We start from the raw sequence: 22,510 nt of genomic DNA on the forward strand, positions 1-22,510 counted from the left end.
TGTTGCAATGTGAGCTGGAGATTGCATCATGCACTGTCTGCTGTCCACTATGCGAGTGTGTAAAGAGTTAACTGTGTATTGCATCAGATAGCAGAGGTGGTTATAAATAGCTCCCTGTGTTATCTGTTCTCCTCTCTGCCCTCTGCTCTCTGCCTCTCTGCATTCTGTCTGTATATATCGTCTTGAGAGTTTTCCATTTGTTAGTAAACCTTTTGTAGATAGCCAAACAGGCTTCAGCCTCTTTATTGGTGCCAGTGATTCTTCCGCTGCATGTGTGTTTATCCAAACCGCGTGCTCTGACAAGATATCCCCGTTTTCACCATTTCTCCAAGCAGATGTTTGGAATGTCTTTCAAGTCTTGGCAGCCTCTCATGCTTTCCCGAGGAAGGCTTACCTGACACCTACTCTGATGTCTTTGGGCTCTCTCCCCTTCTATCTCATAAAATGCACACCTCTCTCCAGACGTTTCGCCCACACCCCTTGCACCCCCTTGCCAATGGCAGCTACTCACGGGTGCAGCCGCTCTTGCCATCGGTGACGATGCCACGGAAGTTCCAGAAGCCAGGCTCGCAGCGGTCGCACTTCAGGCCCCCCACGCCGGGCTTGCAGGAGCACTGCCCCGTCGCAGGGTCGCAGCCTCCTCCATAGGAGCCATAGGGGTTGCAGTGGCAGGTGCCTACAAACAGGAAGGATGGAATGAATGATGAGTGAGTAGATCAATAGGTACAGCTCTGGTGGGAAGGTAATCGTGCTCTGTGCAGTCATGACCTTGGAGGTGTCTACGGACAACGCTGGCTCTTCAGCTTCCAGCGCAGGAAGATAGGAACACCAACTGCTTCTGCATATCCTTGCAAATTGAGACAATCCCCAGTAAAACCACAGAACATGGCTGTAGCACATTATTCAAATTAATTGTGCACAGGACTTTGCGACTTATCTAAATTATACAGATGTAATTTCTCTTATTTTAGCTAATTCTGACATTCTTGTTTAGTTAGGAGCATTTTGTAGCCAAGTCTGCGGCCAAAAGAAAGCTCCCAGAGCTCCTTAAGAAGATCAATAATCAAGTCCTCATCCTCAGGCCCAAATCATTACCATTCTGCACAATTTATTCTTGTTGTTGTACTCGTCGTAAAGGTTGGGAGGGAGAGACAACAGAGATGGACCCACTACTAACAGGTTCTGTTGAATCAGGACACTAAGGCTGGATCTAAACTGGCAAATAATACTGTAATCCAGTATGACTTGCATTACACAGTCAGTGTAGAGTAGACCCATATCATACAGTTCAGTGCAGTTCAAATTGCATGATGTGAATTTACACTGACATATCATGGCTTGTTTTTGTTATGTAGTGATACTAGCTGTGCCCGGCCATGCGTTGCTGTGGCAAAGTGGTGGTGGTATTGGTTAAAAATTGTGTAATTTTTATTTGACGTTATTTGTATTTTTTAAAAATTTTATTGTAAGTTATCTTTTTATTATATTTTATTATTTTCTTGTATTATTTTTAGTTATTTTCTGTTATAGTATTTTATTGTATTAATTTCTTAGTGTTTTTAATTATTTTTAGTGTTTTTTATTGTTTTTTATTGGGTTGCTAGGAGACCAAGTTGGAGGAGCTTAGCCTTCTAACTGGCAGCAATTGGATAAAAGCAATTATTCCTCTCTCTCTAATTAGGACTTTATTTTTCTTTTCTTTTTGTTGTATCAACCTAGAGCCGTGGATGATGGGTTGTGTTGTCAAATTTCGAGATTGGGGGGCCTGTAGTTTTGTTGTTTTGTGGGTCACTGTGATGCCATCACTTTTTTATATATATAGATGAAGATAATCAAACAAACTCAATGTATATCCAAAAAACAGGACTGTCCCAATCGTATATAAGTAGAAATCAGTGGTTCTTCTCTTGAAGTATAAGGACAAGTTTTTCATGTGGGCAAATGTCCTGTTCTTTATTAGCATTATAAGAGGGTTTTGGGAGACAAGTCGCTCTTGTTGCAATGGGGTAGTAACCATATCTTAGTTCTTGGGGACCCAAAGTTGGGAACCACTGGTTTAGACCCATATCATGAAGTTCAGTGAAGTTCAAACTGCATGATGTGAATCCATACTGATGTATCAAAGCTCGCGTTTTTGTTAAGTGACTTCAAGTCATTTCTGACTTATGATATCACAAGGGTTATACATAAATATATGTTTGGAATATATTTACCATTGCCTTTTCCCGAGAATGTCAGGACATGACCCAATGGTCTTCCAGAACCGAACAAGAACTTGAACCATGATCTCCCAGATTGGTATCAAAAGCACTCAAGCCACCATAACCACTCTCCAGATGGCTAGGCATTCTGTGATTTTTCCACTTTTCAGACTGGCTTGGGCATTCAGGAAGCTACAGAGCAAAATTAACTTCCTTGAGCTTTGCACTTTCGGCTCGACAAAAGAGGTGTTGGGAATGAAAGTGCTTCCCCTCCTGAGATTGCGACACGTTGCGTCTCCCACACACTTTCGTAGCGCACAGAAGGATGAGAAACTTAAAAAGTAAATACGCTCCAAAAGCTGAATTTTTGCATCCACGGCCACATTCTGCATTCGTGGAATCAAGGCAAAGAAAACCAGTGACTAAAAAGTATGCGGTTCCTAGGGAACGCTGTTTGTTTTCAAGCCAAAACTTTTAAAAAACGGTTTCATGGAGTTTGCCGGTCCCTATCTCCCCAGACAGCTTTCTTTCTATCTATGCTTGCTTATATGCCGTCCCGCTACGAGGAGCTGCTCTCTCACGCAATGTCAGGAAAGCAATTGTTCCCGGCTTTTATCTGCTTATTGGCATGCAAAACTTCTCGGGGACAAGCATCTGCTCCCTGCTGTCTGCATGCAAATTTCCTGTTAGTGGGAATCAAGTGTGAATGTACAAGGGGTCCAACATTGGGCCTGATCCTAAGAAGTGAGTCAGCTCTAGTTTGTAGTGCGGTTTTCTTGTACTGGTTTTTTGTCTGTTGTGCTTTGAGGAGTTTCTGGTTTTTGACTTCAATCAAAGCAGGTTCTTCACTTTACATATTCTGCCAGGGCATGTTCTTCTTCTTTGACTGCTTGTTTGACTTGTAAGAGTCCTCTGTCCCCTGATCTTCTAGGCAGATATAGCCGGTCAACATCACTGCGAGGGTGCAATGAATGATGAATGGTCATGAGTTTTCTTGTTTTTCTGTCCAAGTTGTCCAGTTCTGCCTGTGTCCAATTTATGATGCCAGCAGTATATCTTATGACAGGTATGGCCCAGGTGTTTATGGCCTTGATGGTGTTGCCTCCATTAAGCTTGCTTTTGAGAATTTTTCTGACCCTTTGTATGTATTCTTTGCTGACCACAGTTTGCACATGTTCATGCTTGATGTTGTCCAGCTGTAATATGCCCAGATATTTATAGGCCTCAGGCTGGTGACACTTTATTGTTTGGCCATTGGGCATATTTATCCCCTCACTTTCAATGATTTTTCCCTTCTTCAATGCCACTGTCGAACATTTGTCCAAGCCAAACTCCATGCTGATATCAGTGCTAAAAATTCGGACAGTGTTAGTCAGAGACTGGATTTCAGTTTCCGTTTTCCCATATAGCTTCAGGTCATCCATGTACATCAGATGCGAAATTTTGTGAGATTTCTTAGATGTTTGATAGCTGAGATTAGTTTTTTGTAAGATTGTTGACAGAGGGATCATGGCAATAATGAAAAGCAGAGGGGACAATGAATCTCCCTGGAAAATTCCTCTCCTGATGTTGACAAGTCCATAGCTTTCATTTCCAACAACAACAGCAACAATAATCATTATTATTATTATTATTTTATTATGACACAGCAAACAAGATAGATATGCTGGATTTCATATCGCAAAACCACAAGTCGAACACTTCCCAAGTGTCTAGGACTGTGTGATGTATTTTCGGATGATGCGTGCAGATCCCAGCAGGGTGGCCTTTTGCAGTTGGCAGATCGTAATTTTGTCAATGTCTATTGTTTCCAAATGCCGGCTGAGATCTTTTGGCATGGTACCCAATGCACCGATCACCACCGGGACCACCTGCACTGGTTTCTGCCAGAGTCTTTGAAGTTCAATCTTGAGGTCCTGATAGCGGCTGAGTTTTTCCTGTTGTTTTTTTGTCAATGCGACTGTCACCTGGGATGGCGACATCAATGATCCAAACTTTGTTCTTTTCCACAACTGTGATGTCTGGTGTGTTGTGTTCCAGAACTTTGTCAGTCTGGATTCGGAAGTCCCACAGTATCTTTTCATGCTCATTTTCCAATACTTTTGCAGGTTTGTGATCCCACCAGTTCTTTGCTGCTGGGAGGTGGTACTTGAGGCATAAGTTCCAATGAATCATTTGGGCCACATAGTTGTGCCTCTGTTTGTAGTCTGTCTGTGCAATTTTCTTACAGCAGCTGAGGATATGATCAATGGTTTCGTCGGTTTCCTTGCACAGTCTGCATTTTGGGTCATCAGCTGATTTTTCGATCTTGGCCTGAATTGCCTTTGTCCTGATGTCTTGCTTCTGGGCTGCAAGGATCAGGCCTTCTGTCTCCTTCTTCAGGGTCCCATTCGTGAGCCAGAGCCAGGTCTTCTCCTTATCAGCTTTTCCTTCAATTTTGTCAAGGAACTTTCCATGCAATGTTTTGTTGTGCCAGCTGTCAGCTCTAGTTTGTAGTGCAGTTTTCTTGTACTGGTTTTTTGTCTGTTGTGTTTTGAGGAGTTTCTGATTTTTGACTTCAATCGAAGCATGTTCTTCACTTTGCTTTACATATTCTCCCAGGGCATGATTTTCTTCTTCTTCTTCTTCTTCTTCTTCTTCTTCTTCTTCTTCTTCTTATTATTATTATTATTATTATTATTATTATTATTATTATTGAAAGATCTTTCCTGTGATGTTAGTTTAATATTATGCCATTTGTGTCCCCATTCTTTGGCTTCCCTGAGACAACATAAAACAGAATTCACCCCTTGGACTGAAAGGGCTTCTTTCTCCCTTGATTCAGGCCCACTTCATGGTCGAGAATTACAAGTGTGAGATTTTTACTAGAGCCCATTCTCTCAGCTACTATGTGATACTATAAAACAGAGCAGGTTGCCCTTTTTTCTGCCCCGCCGGTGACCTCAGCGACTCTTGACCCAGGTGCTCCTTGAGTGATTAAATCCGCTTCCAGGGCTCTGCCACTTATTAAATTATATGGGCCATGAAATGACTCTACAGCCCCATCACGGCCGCCTACTCCAGGCTGTGGGGCAAACCACCACGGCCCTCACGGATACCCGCTAAGCAGCTGGCTGTCGGCCCCAGCTGCTAAAAGGGCCGCTAATGCTCTCCTCGTCTCGTTAGGTTAAAGAGCCAGCTCCATCTAATTATTTCATAAAATATTAATAAAGCATTCACCGGCACGGCCAGCTGCGGCGGAAAAAGCCCTGCGAGGGGGACTCGTTCAGATTGAAACAGGGGACAATGATGTCGCTTCTCCATGCCGTTACCTGGCTTCCAAGAAGCTCTGAGAATCCCCCAGTCCAGGGGCCCTCAAACTTTTTAAGTCAAGAAGCGATTCACAGTCCCTCAGACTGTTGGGGGGGCCAGACTAGGATGAAATAGTCCAAAATTAGGATTGTTGTTGTTGTGTGCCTTCAAGTCGTTTCAGACTTAGGTCAACCCTACATCTAAAGTTTAGGACAGAGGCCAGGTAAGTGACCTTGGAGATCCTTAGTTTGGGGACCCCTGATCTAGACGATCTCATAAGACCATAGGTAAGGAAAGGGACCCTCAAAGGCCATCTAGATGGTCTCATAAGACCATAGGTAAGGAAAGGGACCCTCAAAGACCATCTAGATGGTTTCATAAGACCATAGGTAAGGAAAGGGACCCTCAAAGGCCATCTAGATGATCTCATCAGTACATCAGAAGACCATAGATAAGGAAAGGGACCTCAAAGACCATCTAGATGGTTTCATAAGACCATAGGTAAGGAAAGGGACCCTCAAAGGCCATCTAGATGATCTCATCAGTACATCAGAAGACCATAGATAAGGAAAGGGACCTCAAAGACCATCTAGATGGTTTCATAAGACCATAGGTAAGGAAAGGGGCCCTCAAAGGCCAACTAGACAGTCTCATAGCACCATAGGTAAGGAAAATGACCTCCAAAAGCCATCTAGCTGGTCTCCTAAGGCCATAGCCAAGCAAAGAGACCTTCAGAGAACATCTAGATGATCTCATAAGAACATTGGTAAGCAAAGGGACCCTCAAAGGCCATCTAGATGATCTGATCAGTCCACAGAAGACTATAGATAAGGAAAGGGACCCTCAAAGACCATCTAGATAATCTCATAAGGCCACCAGAAGACTATAGATAAAGAAAGGGACCCTCAAAGGGCATCTAAAAGATCTCATAAGGCCATCAGAAGACCATAGATAAGGAAAGTGACCTCCAAAAGCCATCTAGATGGTCTCATAAGGCCTTAGCCAAGCAAAGAGACCTTCAGAGACCATCTAGATGATCTCATAAGACCACAGATAAGCAAAGAGACCTCCAAAGACCATCTAGATGGTCTCATAATACCATCAGTAAAGAAAAGGACCCTCAAAGGCAATTAGATGATCTTATCAGGGCTTCACAAGACCACAGATAAGGAAAAGGACCCTCAAAGGCCATCTAGATGATCTCATAAGCCAATCAGAAGACTATAGATAAGGAAAGGGACCCACAAAGACCATTTAGACAGTCTCATAGGACCATAGGGAAGGAAAGTGACCTCCAAAAGCCGTCTAGATGGTCTCATAAGGCAATAGCCAAGCAAAGAGACCTTCAGAGACCATCTAGATGATCTCATAAGGCCATAAGTAGGCAAAGAGACCTCCAAAGACCAGGTAGACTTAGTTCAACCCTAAGTCTAAAGTTTAGGACAGGGGCCAGGTCAATGACCTTGGAGGGCCACATCCGGCCCACGGGCCTTAGTTTGGGGACCCCTGCCCCAGTCCCAAATAAATTCAACTCACTGGGACATCCAGCGGAGCCGACGCCAAGGGCCAACGTCACGTTGTCCGGACAGCATCCATAAACGGTCTGGCTGCAGTGGAGGACTTCAAGAGGAGGAGGAAGGCTGGTGACTCCTGTCCGGATGGCAACGACAGATAAACAAAGAGGAGGTAAAGTTATGGCTCAACCAGCAGATAGATCCAAAAGAGAACAGGAATTAATGTTAGGTTGCTGTAAATTTTCCGGGCTGTACAGCCATGTTCCAGAAGCATTCTCTCCTGACGTTTCACCCACATCTATGGCATCTTAAGAGGTTGTGAGGTCTGTTGGAAACCAAGTTAGTGGAGTTTATATTTCTGTGAAACAAAATATAAAACAGGGTGGGAGAAACGAAATAACAAAACGGGGTGGGAGAAACAGACAACACACTTGTCTGTTGGAGGCAAGTGTGAATATTGCAATTGGCCACCTTGCTTCACATTGAATGGCCTTGCAGCTTCAAAACCTGGCTGCTTCCTGCCTGGGGGAATCCTTTGTTGGGAGGTGTTAGGTGGCCCTGGTTGTTTCCCGACACTTAGAAAACACTGGAATTCCAACTAGAAAAAAACAAGGGCAAACTCCTCTTCCTACTAACTACAGCAGCGAGGATATGCTTCGCAAAAAAGAAAAAGAAAAACTAATACAGTAGAGTCTCACTTATCCAACACTCGCTTATCCAACGTTCTGGATTATCCAACGCATTTTTGTAGTCAAGGTTTTCAATACATCGTGATATTTTGGTGCTAAATTCGTAAATACAGTAATTACTACATAGCATTACTGAGTATTGAATGACTTTTTCTGTCAAATTTGTTGTCTAACATGATGTTTTGGTGCTTAATTTGTAAAATCATAACCTAATTTGATGTTTAATAGGCTTTTCCTTAATCTCTCCTTATTATCCAAGATATTTGCTTATCCAACATTCTGCCGGCCCCTTTATGTTGGATAAGTGAGACTCTACTGTACTTATATCTCGCCCTTCTCACCCATAGGGGACTCAGGGTGGCTTACAATAAAACACAATATAAAAATATTACAGACAATTGAATCAATTAAAATTAAATACATTAAACATTAATAAAAAATATACATATGCTTAGCATTGAAAGAGCTTGCAGCTTCAAAACCTGGCTGCTTCCTGCTTGGGGAAATCCTTTGTTGGGAGGTGTTAGGTGGCCCTGGTTGTTTCCTGACACTCAGAAAACACTGGAATTCCAGACAAGAAACACTCAGGGCCAGCTAACACCTCCCAACCAAGGATTTCTCCAAGAGGCAGCTAGGCTTTGAAGCTGCAAGGCCATTCAATGCTGCGCCAGGCTGTGGCGCAGGCTGGTTAGCAGCCAGCTGCAATAAATCACTCTGACCAAGAGGTCATGAGTTCGAGGCCAGCCTGTGTCAGGGTGAGCACCCAACAATTAAAAATAAAATATAGCCCCTGCTCATTGCTGACCTAAGCAACCCAAAAGATAGTTGCATCTATCAAATAGGAAATTTAGGTACCACTTATTTGTGGGGAGGCTAATTTACAACATCATAAAAATCATCCAGCTGCTGTTGGAATGAGGAAGTTGCCGTCGCAGTGGATGATGAAGCAGCTGCTCCCCCTGTGGCCGGAATCAAGCATACCCTCAGGAAGCTGGAGAAGGTTTAAATTGCCTCTGTGTCTGTCTCTGTCTCTGTTCTATGTGTATATGGCATTGAATGTTTGCCTTATATGTGTACAACGTGATCCGCCCTGAGTCCCCTTCGGGGTGAGAAAGAAGGGCGGAATATAAATACTGTAAATAAAAAAATAAAAAAATAAATAATCAGGGTGGCCAACTGCAACATTCATACTTGCCTCAAGCAGACAAGGGCCACATCAGCCTTATGGTTGCCTTCAAAGTGCCACTGAATCCATGGTCAGAGAATCAATGAACAGAGGGCCAACTATAATCGTCACTGCTCTTTAGTTTTTACCCAGTTTGGTTCTTAGATGTTTAAATTGTGACACAAGGCTTCTGGATATGAGGTCTGACTTTAAAATGTCATCCAACCTTTCCCCAAGATCAGAGTCCCAAGGGTTTTGGGTTGCAATTCTCACTATCTCCAGTCTGCAAAAGCGATGGGAGTAATTTTGCAGAGAATTGCAACCCCAAAGCCCATGTGACTCTTGGGCTGAGGAAAGGTTGAATGACGTCTTAAAGACAAAGCTCATATCCATATTACTGATTGCAGTACAGTCTCCTTATCTATAGATTTGATATGCATGGTTTTACTTACTGTAGTAAACTCTCCCCTCCAAAGTGTTTGTAGGCCTCTCTATGTTCTTCACTGCAATTCTGTGATATGTTTCTGGCCCAAATATCAGCGAAATATAAGGTTTACTTGCATCCATGGGGATCTTAGAATGGGAGGTATATGTAATAGTTTAACCCTTAAGCTCTTCCTCATTAAAAAAATTGCAGGAAAGTCTAGTTATTTTTCCCCCTCCACAAATGTCTTGCAGGCATTACATTTTTTGTTCATTGTAAAATGTAATACAATGGTATAATTATCCTCCCCCCCTCCCAAGCACATCTTCTCTGTTGGTTTCTTCTTTTCTGGGTAGGAGATATTACTTTTTGGAGCCAACCCGGGATTTTATCAGTATATTTATTGTATGTGACCTCATTTGTTTTATTGTTGATTGACTTGTTTTATTGATATGTTTTTATATTGTCTGATATCTGGGCTTGGCCCCATGTAAGCCGCCCCGAGTCCCTTCGGGGAGATGGGGCGGGGTATAAAACTAAAATTATTATTATTATTATTATTATTATTATTATTATTATTATTATTATTATTATTATTATATCCAGAAGCCTTGGATCTCAGTCCAAACCCCACTCTCAGCCTTCCAGATCTTCCTGCATCCCAACTCCCATCCGCTCATGATGAGGAATACAGAAGTTGTAGTAGGCCACACAAAATGATACGCCAACCCCAACTCAGGAAAGTCACCTCGACAGGCTCCTTGACTCATTACGTAGATATCTTGGTGTTTCTCGCAGCGTGTTTTCTTCAGTTCACACTCATTCGCATAGGTCACACCATCGGAGCCACACACCTGTGCAAGGGAAGGAACAAGAAGCAATTCATCCATTCTGTCTTGAGAACGAGACGTAGATAGATGAAATTTATCCTGAAAGCTTGTCAAACTCTAACCCAGGGGTCCTCAAACTTTTTAAGTGGAGGGCCGATTCATGGTCCTTCAGATTGCTGAGGGGCCGAATTATCATTTGGAAAAAGAAAAACAAACAAATTCCTATGCTCACTGCACATGTCTTATTTACTTACTTACTTATTTATTTACTACATTTATACCCCACCCTTTCTCACCCTGAAGGGGACTCAGAGCGGCTTACAAGTTGTATGTGCATACAATATATTATATTATTAGCATAGCACAATATTAGCATTATATATTACTATATTGTATACCATTATACCGTAATATTATTAGTAATATCTATATATATAAAAGAGTGATGGCATCAGGGCAGCGGACAAAACAACAAAACTACAGGCCCCACAACCTCGAAATTTGGCAACACAACCCATCATCCACGGCTCTAGGTTGATACAACAAAAAGAAAAGAAAAATAAAGTCCTAATTAGAGGGAGAGCAATAATTGCTTTTATCTAATTTCTGCCAGTTACAAGGCTAAGTTCCACCCACTTGGTCTCCTAACAATGCACTCAGCCCAGGGGACAGGCACAAGAGTTTGGAGAGACCCCTAAGGGCCATCCAGCCCAACCCTTTCTACTATACAGCAGGACACAATCCAAGCATTCACAACACATGGACAACATATAAATACTATACAATACTACACAGGGACCTAGACCCCCCTCTACCCTCCCCAATTTTACAGGACACAAACAGCCAAATGCATACTAAACATAAAGACAACCATACAACAGACATTCAATACCACCACTACCTCAGTAAGTTCTCACCAACACCACCAGACAACGCCACAGCAACGCGTGGCTGGGTATACTAGTTACATATAATATATAATTAATATTATTATATTATACAATATTATTATATTGTATTATTATTATTATTAGCCGCCCTGAGTCCCCTATTGGCTGAGAAGGGCGGGGTAGAAATACTGTAATAAATAAATAAATAAATATTATATTGTATAACATTATAATATTATCAATATTATATGTATACACAATATATTATATTATTACCATATCATTCATTTACAATATTAGTAAATGAAAAAACAATACAATATTTAAAAATAAAAATAATTTTAACCAACATACTGTCAACTCATCAGGATTTCAGTGAGAAGTGTGGGCCTGCTTCTGGCCAATGAGATAACCAAGTAGGATTGTTGTTGTTGTGCCTTCAAGTCATCTCAGACTTTAGTCTAAAACTGAGGGCGGGGGCCAGGTCAATGGCCTTGGAGGGCCGCATCCGGCCCCCGGGCCATAGTTTGGGGACCCCTGCTCTAACCATATCTCATCTTAGACCATGAGTGGCAATATAGCTTAGTCCCAAGTTGTCTGAAAGACTGAATAAATCTACTGATTTTTTAAAAAATTTTTTAAACAATCTTCATAGGAAATCTGCTACAAAACAGGAGCTTTTTTGTTGAGTTCCAGGGTCAGAGAAACAGATGGCAAAAACAGAAAAACAGCCTCCCTCAGGGGAGCGTGCTTGCTCCATCAATGTTCAACATTTATACAAATGACCAGAAGAGACAGAGAATTTAATATATGCTGATGATCACGCCATCACTGCTCATACTAGGAGCTTTGAAATTGTTGAATAGAAGCCTTCCAGAGGCACCAAATGGCCAGCTTCTGGTTTACAAGTATATATACAGTAGAGTCTCACTTATCCAAGCCTCGCTTATCCAAGCCTCTGGATAATCCAAGCCATTTTTGTAGTCAATGTTTTCAATATATATATATATATATATATATATATATATATATATATATATATGATGTATTGATAACATTGACTACAAAAATGCGTTGGATAATCCAGAAAGTTGTATAAGCGAGTGTTGGATGAGACTCTACTGTATATACAATATATTATATTATTAGTGCATTATAATATTATATTATAATATTAGTACATTACATGTATATACAATATATTATTATTATTATTATTATTATTATTTTATTGTATGACACAGCAAACAAGATAGATATGCTGGATTTCGTATCACAAAATCACAAGTTGAACACTTCCCAAGTGTCTAGGACTGTGTGATGTATTTATTATTATTATTATTATTATTATTATTATTAGCGCTGTCCTTGTCCAACACTCAAGTCATGACATCACGCAGCTCTCAAGCTTTTCCAGAGCAATTTACAATCTCTCAAACTGGTCTTGCACGTTTCACTCCTAAATTTTTTTACACAGACCTGCATTGGTAATATATACACACACACACACACACACACACACATATATATATATACACACACACACACACACACACACACACATACACAGTAGAGTCTCACTTATCCAACACTCGCTTATCCAACATTCTGGATTATCCAACGCATTTTTGTAGTCAATGTTTTCAATATATCGTAATATTTTGGTGCTAAATTTGTAAATACAGTAATTACAACATAACATTACTGCGTATTGAACTACTTTTTCTGTCAGATTTGTTGTATAACATGATGTTTTGGTGCTTGATTTGTAAAATTATAACCTATTTTGATGTTTAATAGGCTTTTTCTTAATCTCTCCTTATTATTCAACATATTCGCTTATCCAACGTTCTGCCGGCCCGTTTATGTTGGATAAGTGAGACTCTACTGTACTAGCTGTGCCCGGCCACGCGTTGCTGTGGTGTTGTCTGGTGGTGTTGGTGAGAACTTGTTGAGGTAGTGATGGTATTGAATGTCTGTTGTATGGTTGTCTTTATGTTTAGTATGCATTTGGTTGTTTGTGTACTGTGAAAGTGGTGAGGGTAGAGGGGGAGTCTATGTATTTTATAGGCTGTGTGGAAGAGGCCTAAGTGAGGCCTAAATCTGCCTGTCCTCTGGACTGAGCGGGTTGGTAGGAGACCAAGCGGGCAGAGCTTAGCCTTCTAACTGGCAGCAATTGGATAAAAACAATTATTCCTCTCCCTCTAATTAGGACTTTATTTTTCTTTTCTTTTTCTTGTATCAACCTAGAGGCATGGATGAGGGGTTGTGCTGTCAATTTTCAAAGTTGCGGGGCCTTTAGTTTTGTTGTTTTGTCGGTCGCCGGGATTCCATCACTCTTTTATATATATAGATATCTGTTTTCAATATGATAGCTGTTTTTGATGTATTTTGGGATGCTGAATTTGAAGAAAAAAAACCAGAATCAAAATGTCGTACTGCACATAGTTCTCTCACAATTTTGATATATTTATCAGCTCAGTTTTGATTAAGTTTGGACACGGATGATCCAGTGCAATCTCTTTTAGTACTCTTTGGATGGCTTTTTGTGTTTCGTATCAGCAAACCAAAGTGCTTTGAAAGTCTATTGAAGGATTTTAACTGCTTTCTTTCTGTTTACTCTGAAAGAAATCTTACTTGTTCAACATATAAACTTGTAAAAGCAATTTGTGAAAAAAAACGATGGATAAACGTGGGGTCATTCTTGAAATTTGAACGCCAAATACCTACAAAGCCAGGAAGCATTTTTTAAAGTTTTATCATCCTTAATTTTGCAGGAATGTGCTCCTATTTTGCTCCAAGCAAAAAATAAAAATCCAGGAATAAAGCATCCTCAACAGATGGCCTTCCTAGTTTCCGCCTGAAGTCACCCAACAAGGCCTTGTGTTTGGCCGGGCTTAAAAAGAGGACACAGGTGTTTGGCACCTACCGGGTTCCTTGGCACGGACCCACAGGTGTAGTCACACACGCAGCGGTCGTCCTCCACATCCTCATCCCAGGAACCGCCAAACTGCCGACAGCTGTCCCGGTCGCATTCATTCAAGTCCCCAGAGCCAGATCCTCCTCCTGATCCACATTCTGCAGCAAGGAAGAAAAACAGAGCAAAATTGTGCTTCTTTTTTGGAGAAGAAGAAATAAACAAGTTCCTGGACCACCTCAAGAGCATCCACTGTGCAAGGAAACCGACAAAACCATTGATCATATCCTCAGCTGCTGTAAGAAAATCGCACAGATAGACTACAAACAGAGGCACATTGAAAGTGAGGGCATAAATATGCCTAATGGCCAAACAATAAAGTGTCAACAGCCAGAGGCCTATAAATATCTGGGCATACTACAGCTGGACAACATCAAGCATGAACATGTGAAGACTGTGGTCAGCAAAGAATACACACAAAGGGTCAGAAAAATTCTCAAAAGCAAGTTCAATGGAGGCAACACCATCAAGGCCATAAACACCTGGGCCATACCTATCATAAGATATACTGCTGGCATCATAAACTGGACACAGATGGAACTGGACAATTTGGACAGAAAAACAAGAAAACTCATGACCATTCATCATTCACTGCACCCTCACAGTGATGTTGACCGGCTATATCTGCCTAGAAAATCAGGGGGCAGAGGACTCTTACAAGTAAAGCAAGCAGTCAAAGAAGAAGAACATGCCCTGGCAGAATATGTAAAGCAAAGTGAAGAACCTGCTTTGATTGAAGTCAAAAATCAGAAACTCCTGAAAGCACAGAAGACAAAAAAAATAGTACAAGAAAACTGCACTACAAACTAGAGCTGACAACTGGCATAACAAAACATTGCATGGAAAGTTCCTTGACAAAATTGAAGGAAAAGCTGACAAGGAGAAGACCTGGCTCTGGCTCACGAATGGGACACTGAAGAAGGAGACAGAAGGCCTGATCCTTGCAGCCCAGGAGCAAGACATCAGGACAAAGGCAATTCAGGCCAAGATCGAAAAATCAGCTGATGACCCAAAATGCAGACTCTGCAAGGAAACCGACGAAACCATTGATCATATCCTCAGCTGCTGTAAGAAAATTGCACAGACAGACTACAAACAGAGGCACAACTATGTGGCCCAAATGATCCATTGGAACTTATGTCTCAAGTACCACCTCCCAGCAGTAAAGAACCGGGGGGATCACAAACCTGCAAAAGTCTTGGAAAATGAGCACGCAAAGATACTGTGGGACTTCCGAATCCAGACTGACAAAGTTCTGGAACACAACACACCAGATATCACAGTTGTGGAAAAGAAAAAGGTTTGGATCATTGATGTTGCCATCCCAGGTGAATTATAATTATTATTACATTGTATTACATCATAATATTATTATTAATAGTACATGTATATACAATCTATATATATAAAAGAGTGATGGCATCAGGGCAGCGGACAAAACAACAAAACTACAGGCCCCCCAACCTCGAAATTTGACAACAAAACCCATCATTCACGGCTCTAGGTAGATACAACAAAAAGAAAAGAAAAATAAAGTCCTAATTACAGAGAGAAGAATAATAGTTTTTATCCAATTGCTGCCAGTTTGAAGGCTAAGCTCTGCCCACTTGGTCTCCTAGCAACCTACTCAGTCCAGGGGACAGGCACAGTTAGGCCTCACTTAGGCCTCTTCCACAGATTATCAGATTTTAACTGGATTATATGGCAGTGTAGACTCAAGGCCCTTCCACATCTATATAACCCATTTAGAATCTTATATTATCTGCTTTGAACTGGATTATCTTGACTCCACACTGCCATATAATCCACTTCAGTGTGCATACTAAACATAAAGACAACCATACAACAGACATTCAATACCACCACTACCTCAACAATTTCTCACCAACACCACCAGACAACGCCACAGCTACGCGTGGCCGGGCACAGCTAGTATATTATAATATTAGTATAGTATAATATTATTATATATTATGATATCATTAAATTGATACAGGACACATGGTGGAAAGAACTTGAGTCGCTTCAGCCTTGGCTTTATGTACATAAAGTTCCAGTATCGGGATGGAAGCTTCCCTCTCTTTATAAAAAAACGCATTTAGCAATTTAAAATTGTTCAAAGGCTCTCTGAACGAAAGCGCCCCCAACACTTTTTTCCCCCCACCGAGTGATCAAAGGCAGAGAGTTGGCGCGAACACAGAGAATTATTCAAGTGTTTCTCCCGGAGGGATAGCAACCTGTAATTCCCCCGGGGGGAACCGTTTGATTAAATGCCATGTTCGGCTGTCTCCTCTCTTTGCCAGCTTTCGCCCAACCGTGGGTGACAACTTGTCCTGGCAAAACTGGAGCGCCACACAATGGGCTTTTAATAGCCGTGTTTTGTGTGTTTCTACCCTGCCTTTTAATGAATGTTTAAATGGGTTTAATTCTACAGCTTGTTTAACAAAAGATATAACGTAATTTCTATATGCCTGCTTCTTCTTCTCTCCCTTGGAGGCCAGGAGAGTGGCATTTTTAAACAAGAGTGGGTCTTGCTTCTTCATTTCTAAGTGGAACCCCTGTGAGAATCAATGGCTAGAACTCCTTCCCCACAAAACTCTGCCACTTGCGTCCTCAACCAGCCGGCACCCCTTTCCACAGCTGCGCATCGTCACCAAAATGCTGCGTTGAGGATGAGCTTGGCAACTCTTTCCCCACGAAACTCTGCCGCTTGCGTCCTCAACCAGCCGGCACCCCTCTAGCAGCTGCGCATCGTTGCCAAAATGCTGCATTGAGGATGAGCTTGGCAACTCCTTCCCCACAAAACTCCGCCGCTTGCGTCCTTAACCAGCCGGCACCCCTTCCCGCAACTGCGCATCGTCACCAAAATGCTGCGTTGAGGATGAGCTTGGCAACTCCTTCCCCACAAAACTCTGCCGCTTGCGTCCTCAACCAGCCGGCACCCCTCCAGCAGCTGCGCATCGTTGCCAAAATGCTGCATTGAGGATGAGCTTGGCAACTCCTTCCCCACAAAACTCCGCCACTTGCGTCCTCAACCAGCCGGCACCCCTTCCCGCAGCTGCGCATCGTCGCCAAAACGCTGCGTTGAGGATGAGCTTGGCAACTCCTTCCCCACGAAACTCTGCCACTTGCGTCCTCAACCAGCCGGCACCCCTCCAACAGCTGCGCATCGTTGCCAAAATGCTGCATTGAGGATGAGCTTGGCAACTCCTTCCCCACAAAATTCTGCCGCTTGCGTCCTCAACCAGCCGGCACCCCTTCCTGCAGCTGCGCATCGTCGCCAAAACCCTGCATTGAGGATGAGCTTGGTAACTCCTTCCCCACAAAACTCTGCCGCTTGCGTCCTCAACTAGCCAGCACCCCTTAACTCAGCTGCGCATTGTCGCCAAAACGCTGCGTTGAGGACGCAAGCGGCAGAGTTTTGTGGGGAAGGAGTTCCCAAGCTCCTTCATCGCTATGAGAAGTGCCTAGATTTGAATGGCAACTATGTTGAGAAGTACTATTTGGGTGTGGCTATCAACTGCATATGGTAAATGTTTTCTCCTATACTTTTTGAGGACGCAAGCGGCAGAGTTTTGTGGGGAAGGAGTTGCCAAGCTCATTCATCGCTATGATAAGTGCCTAGATTTGAATGGCGACTATGTTGAGAAGTGGTATTTGGGTGTGGCTTTCAACTGCATATGGTAAATGTTTTCTCCTATACTTTGTTCATTTTTAATTCCAAAACGTAATCTACTTTCTGGATAACCCTTGTATCAGGGGAAACCCTTTTCCTTTACCTAAAAAAAAGATTTACTTATACTTTGGATTCTTGCATGCTTCTGTGGTCATAGGGGTTTCCAGGCCTGGGGTGCAACAGATACAACTTGGGGTCATGGCAGTGTAACTCAGCAACATTTACAGTGTTTACTTACAGTATTTATACTGTGGGCTTGATCTCATTTAAGACCCATGTGTACATTTTTGTGCTGGCTTGTCTAAAAATGGGCAGAAATGGGACAACATTGTGCAGCCAGGATTTAGCCTCGTGGTACAGAATTCAAGAGCTTGCCAGTAATACTAAAAATGTGGCATTTTGGGATGAAACAGGAGACACGAATGGAGAAGATCTCAAGGGACAGTTGGAGGTTCAGAGCTTCAGATCTACAAATACGGTTCTCCCCTCTCTTGTTACTGAGATATCCCTCCCATGCTACAAAATTCTTCTCTGTCCTTTCCGTATGTGTTTTGGACAGCAGAGTCCGGTGTCTTTCTGGACGTGAGGATCATATAGTAAGTCAGGGTTGACCCACCCTTGACCTTCCAGTCCAAGTACGGAAGGACTCCGGACTCGAGAAGGAGAGAAAGTGGGAGGGAAAAAACGAGTGGGAGAGGAGAGTGCTGCTCCCTTCTCCCTACTCTCTGAAGTGTGAAATTAAAGCACTGATAAACCTCTTTGCTGAGGCCTATTACGTGCCGTCACCTTTCATTATTGGCAGATAAAAAGACAATGAGACGGAGGGTGACGGGAGGAGAGGGGAGAAGTGGGGAGAAGGCAGCTCTTGACAGAAGCGGCAAAACTGGCAGGCGTAATCAACACACTATCACACACACATATACAGGTACACAAGCCCAGCCCATGCACATGTGTGCATATCCTTCTGGAGCAGCTGGACTTCGGCATCGATAGAGGAAGAGAAGCAGCCAGGAAGGTTGCGAGGCAAAGCCTGGAGGCATCATCCGGGCAGGCAGGGTCTATACTTGCCCAGAGGCAACAAGGGAGGGAGCGGGAGGCAAAGAGTAGGAATCTGTCAGTGTTTGTATGCAGGTATGTATGTTTGTATGTGGGTATGAGGGTATGTGCCAGCTTTCTTGGCCGCCAGTATCACAGGCCACTGTGACCACCAGGAACAACAAACCTGGCCCAAACTTAACACGCTTAACCCTCATGACGCACTTTGTGAGACAATGGACCATGGCTGATGGGATTTGTAGTACTTTCAATCGCTACAAATCCCACAGGCCACTGCGATGCCCGCCAGTGACGGAACTGGACCAAACTTGGCACACAAACCCCCCATGAACCCCTTTACACCCTTTACAGTGCCAAGGATTATGGGACTTGCAGTACCGTCACTCACTTCCTGAGACCACTGCAACTGCCACAAATGACTCATCAAGACCAAACTTGGAACACAAAACACCCATGACCCACTCCATACACTGCTGAAGTTTGGACCATGGACAATGGGAAATGCAATACTTTCACTCACTTCCTGAGAACATTGCGATCCCCACCAATGCCTGAACAAGACCAAACTTGACACATAGAGGCCCCATGTCCTACTCTACACCTGGGTGCTGTTTGGAGGGGGATGGACCATGGACGATGGGACTTGCAATACCTTCACTGGTTTCCTGAGAGCACTGCGACTCTCATCAATGACAGATCAGTACCAAACTTGGCCCCATTACCCACTCTACATCCTGGTGTGGTTTGGAAAAGTTTGGACCACGGATGATAGGACTTGCAGTAGCTTCACTCACTTCCTGAGACCACTGAAATTCCCACCAATGTCTGATCAAGACCAAACTTGGCACATACACTCCCCATGACCTACTATACATCCTGGCCCTGTTTGGGGTGGGATGGACCATGGATTATGGGACTTGCACATGGGAATTGTAGTTCTCCTGCACCCATTTAACCCTGCTGACCCTGGACCTACACTAAACTTGGAACACAGACAAACAATGTCTTTCTTAAATGACCGCGCACCGCCGGGTCCCCAAGCTAGTATAAAATATAAAAATCCCATCTATGGGAATGGCAGCTCGGGTCAGTCTTTCTACAAATGTGTAAAGAGGCAAACACATTCTCTAAGAAAAAGGCAAAACATTCTGAAGCTCAGAGGGGAGCATTTTTGTCTCCTGTTGCCGACCTCAGAGCTGCTTTGGAAAGAAAATATTTCAAAATCGATAGGAAAAGACTCTGGGCTCTATACCCCAGGATCTGGCTAGTAACCAGCTGCAATAAATCACTACTGACCGAGAGGTCATGAGTTCGAAGCCCGGGTTGGGTTAAGCCCCTGACCATTAAATAGCATGGCTTGCTGTTGACCTATGCAGCTCCGAAAGACAGTTGCATCTGTCAATTAGGGAAATTTAGGTACGCTTTATGCGGGAGGCTAATTTAACTAATTTACAACATCATAAAACTGCCAGCAAAACACGAGGAAAGGAATGAGGAAGTACAGCCACTAGTGGATGGTGAAGCAACAGCTCCCCCTGTGGCTGGAATCGTGAAGCTGGAAAAAAATGTTAAATGCCTCTGTGTCTGTCTATATATGTTGTTTGTCTGTTGGCATTGAATGTTTGCCATATGTGTGTTCATTGTAATCCGCCCTGAGTCCCCTTCGGGGTGAGAAGGGCGGAATATAAATACTGTAAATAAATAAAATAAATAAATCAGATTCAGGTTTTCTGTTTATCCCAGATTATCTGGCAGTGCGAGTTGGAATTCAACCTCACACTGCCCGGGCTGTGCCACAGGCTGGTGAGCAGCCTGCTGCAATAAATCACTCTGACCATGAGGTCATGAGTCATGGGGTGAGCACCTGTCAATTAAAAAAAATAGCCCCTGCTCGTTGCTGACCTAGCAACCCGAAAGATAGTTGCATCTAGCAAGTAGGAAATAAGGTACCACTTATAAAGTGGGGAGGCTAATTTAACTAATTTACAACGTTGGAATGAGGAAGTGCCATCACAGTGGATGATGAAGCAGCTGCTCCCCCCTGTGGCCAGAATCAAACATCCCCTCAGGAGAAGGTTAAATTTCCTCTGCGTCTGTCTCTGTCTCAGTTCTATGTGTATATGGGCATTGAATGTTTGCCCTATATGTATATAATGTGATCCGCCCTGAGTCACTCACTGTTCACTCAAGAAGAGGAGTTGTTGCTGAGATGTCAACAGTGGGGCTTAAATTCCAAAACTTGTTGAAGTTTTGTTTCAGATCTTACAAAGGTGGGAGTTGCAACTCAAAACACCTAGAGGATTCCCAGCTTTATTTTCTGACTTGAGAAGGCAAGTGACTTACCCTCCTCGCAAGGCCCCGTCCGAGTGATCTCAATGTCCTTCTTCTGTTGACAGGCTGCCACCCGCAGCTCGCATGCATTCTCATAGGTGACGTCGTTGCTCCCACATACTCGGCCCAGGGGCTGCTTCTCGCAACGTGGACAGACACACTGCCCATCCACACACTGGGCCCCGAAGGAGCACACCACGCCCCCACAGGTTTCTAGAGGTTAGGGGAAGGAGGAATAATGTCAGTTAGATGCCACACAAAACACAATCCAGTGCACCCTTTCCCACCCTTGTGTATATATAGTTGAGCATTCAGCTCACAGCAAGCAGAGAGTGAAGTGCCATGTGGCTGTAAAGAATTTAGAGCTTAGGAGGCAAAGATACAAAAACAGGATACTTATAGTTGAAGTGTCATGTGGTTGTAAAGAATTTAGAGCTAAGGAGGCAAAGATACAAAAACGGGATACTTATAGTTGAGCATTCAGCTCACAGTAAGCAGAGCGTGAAGTGCCATGTGTCTGTAAAGAATTTAGAGCTTAGGAGGCAAAGATACAAAAACGGGATACTTCTAGTTGAGCATTCAGCTCACAGCAAGCAGAGCGTGAAGTGCCATGTGGCTGTAAAGAATTTAGAGCTTAGGAGGCAAAGATACAAAAATGGGATACTTCTAGTTGAGCACTCAGCTCACAGCAAGCAGAGCGTGAAGTGCCATGTGGCTGTAAAGAATTTAGAGCTTAGGAAGCAAAGATACAAAAACAGGATACTTATAGTTGAAGTGTCATGTGGTTGTAAAGAATTTAGAGCTTAGGAGGCAAAGATACAAAAACGGGATACTTATAGTTGAGCACTCAGCTCACAGCAAGCAGAGCGTGAAGTGCCATGTGGCTGTAAAGAATTTAGAGCTTAGGAGGTAAAGATACAAAAACTGGATACTTATAGTTGAGCATTCAGCTCACAGCAAGCAGAGCATGAAGTCAGAAGTAAAGCTTGCAGTAGAAAAGTATCCATTATATACAACCAATCAGAATGAGAGCAGAAACAGAGAGGGGAGAAGAAATAGAGATATTCCAACTGTCATACAGGAGACGGGAAATCCCTCAGCTTATTCTAAGCTAAGTAACTACTCCTCATTGAGGACTGCAGACTTGGGCAATGTGGGGTTGAATTACAACAATATGCAAGTAGACATTGGGAAGTAGATGTCCTTACTTGCACCCAAATTTCCACTTAAGTAAATGCAGGTATATCCCAGACTCAAATAGTGTCAACTATCACTGTCAACTTGATGGTCAACTTCCATTGTTTCTCTTTCAAACAGAAGAGTATTCCATGATGTGAGGTCAAAAGAGAGAACAAGGCTTGAAGAAGAGGCAAGAACTCACTGCAGTCGCCTTGGGCCGCCACCTCGATGTTTGTTTGCTGGGTGCAGGCCCGCACATGGAGCTCGCACTCGTTCTGGTAGGTGAT

General features: G+C 43.1%; 2 protein-coding genes across 13 annotated transcripts in view; both read right to left on the bottom strand.

Moving 5' to 3' along the window:
* The window catches only part of agrn (agrin), a 471,015-nt gene that overhangs the window by 79,150 nt on the left and 369,355 nt on the right, over positions 1–22,510 (bottom strand). For all 12 annotated transcript variants that reach the window (XM_062965817.1, XM_062965814.1, XM_062965810.1 and 9 more), the window contains 6 exons: positions 22,426–22,510; positions 21,057–21,257; positions 13,934–14,082; positions 10,033–10,138; positions 7,029–7,142; positions 512–676 (listed from right to left, as the gene is read on the bottom strand). The exon at positions 22,426–22,510 is cut by the window's right edge and continues 110 nt beyond it. In XM_062965817.1, coding sequence (XP_062821887.1) covers positions 512–676; positions 7,029–7,142; positions 10,033–10,138; positions 13,934–14,082; positions 21,057–21,257; positions 22,426–22,510 — 820 coding nt within the window. The remainder of the gene's footprint in view (positions 1–511; positions 677–7,028; positions 7,143–10,032; positions 10,139–13,933; positions 14,083–21,056; positions 21,258–22,425) is intronic.
* LOC134294501 (uncharacterized) overlaps positions 1–22,510 on the bottom strand; it is an 85,038-nt gene that overhangs the window by 52,671 nt on the left and 9,857 nt on the right. The gene's annotated exons all lie outside the window — the stretch shown is intronic.

Source organism: Anolis carolinensis, unplaced genomic scaffold, assembly GCF_035594765.1.
Source record: "Anolis carolinensis isolate JA03-04 unplaced genomic scaffold, rAnoCar3.1.pri scaffold_15, whole genome shotgun sequence".
Classification (NCBI taxonomy): Eukaryota; Metazoa; Chordata; class Lepidosauria; order Squamata; family Dactyloidae; genus Anolis; species Anolis carolinensis.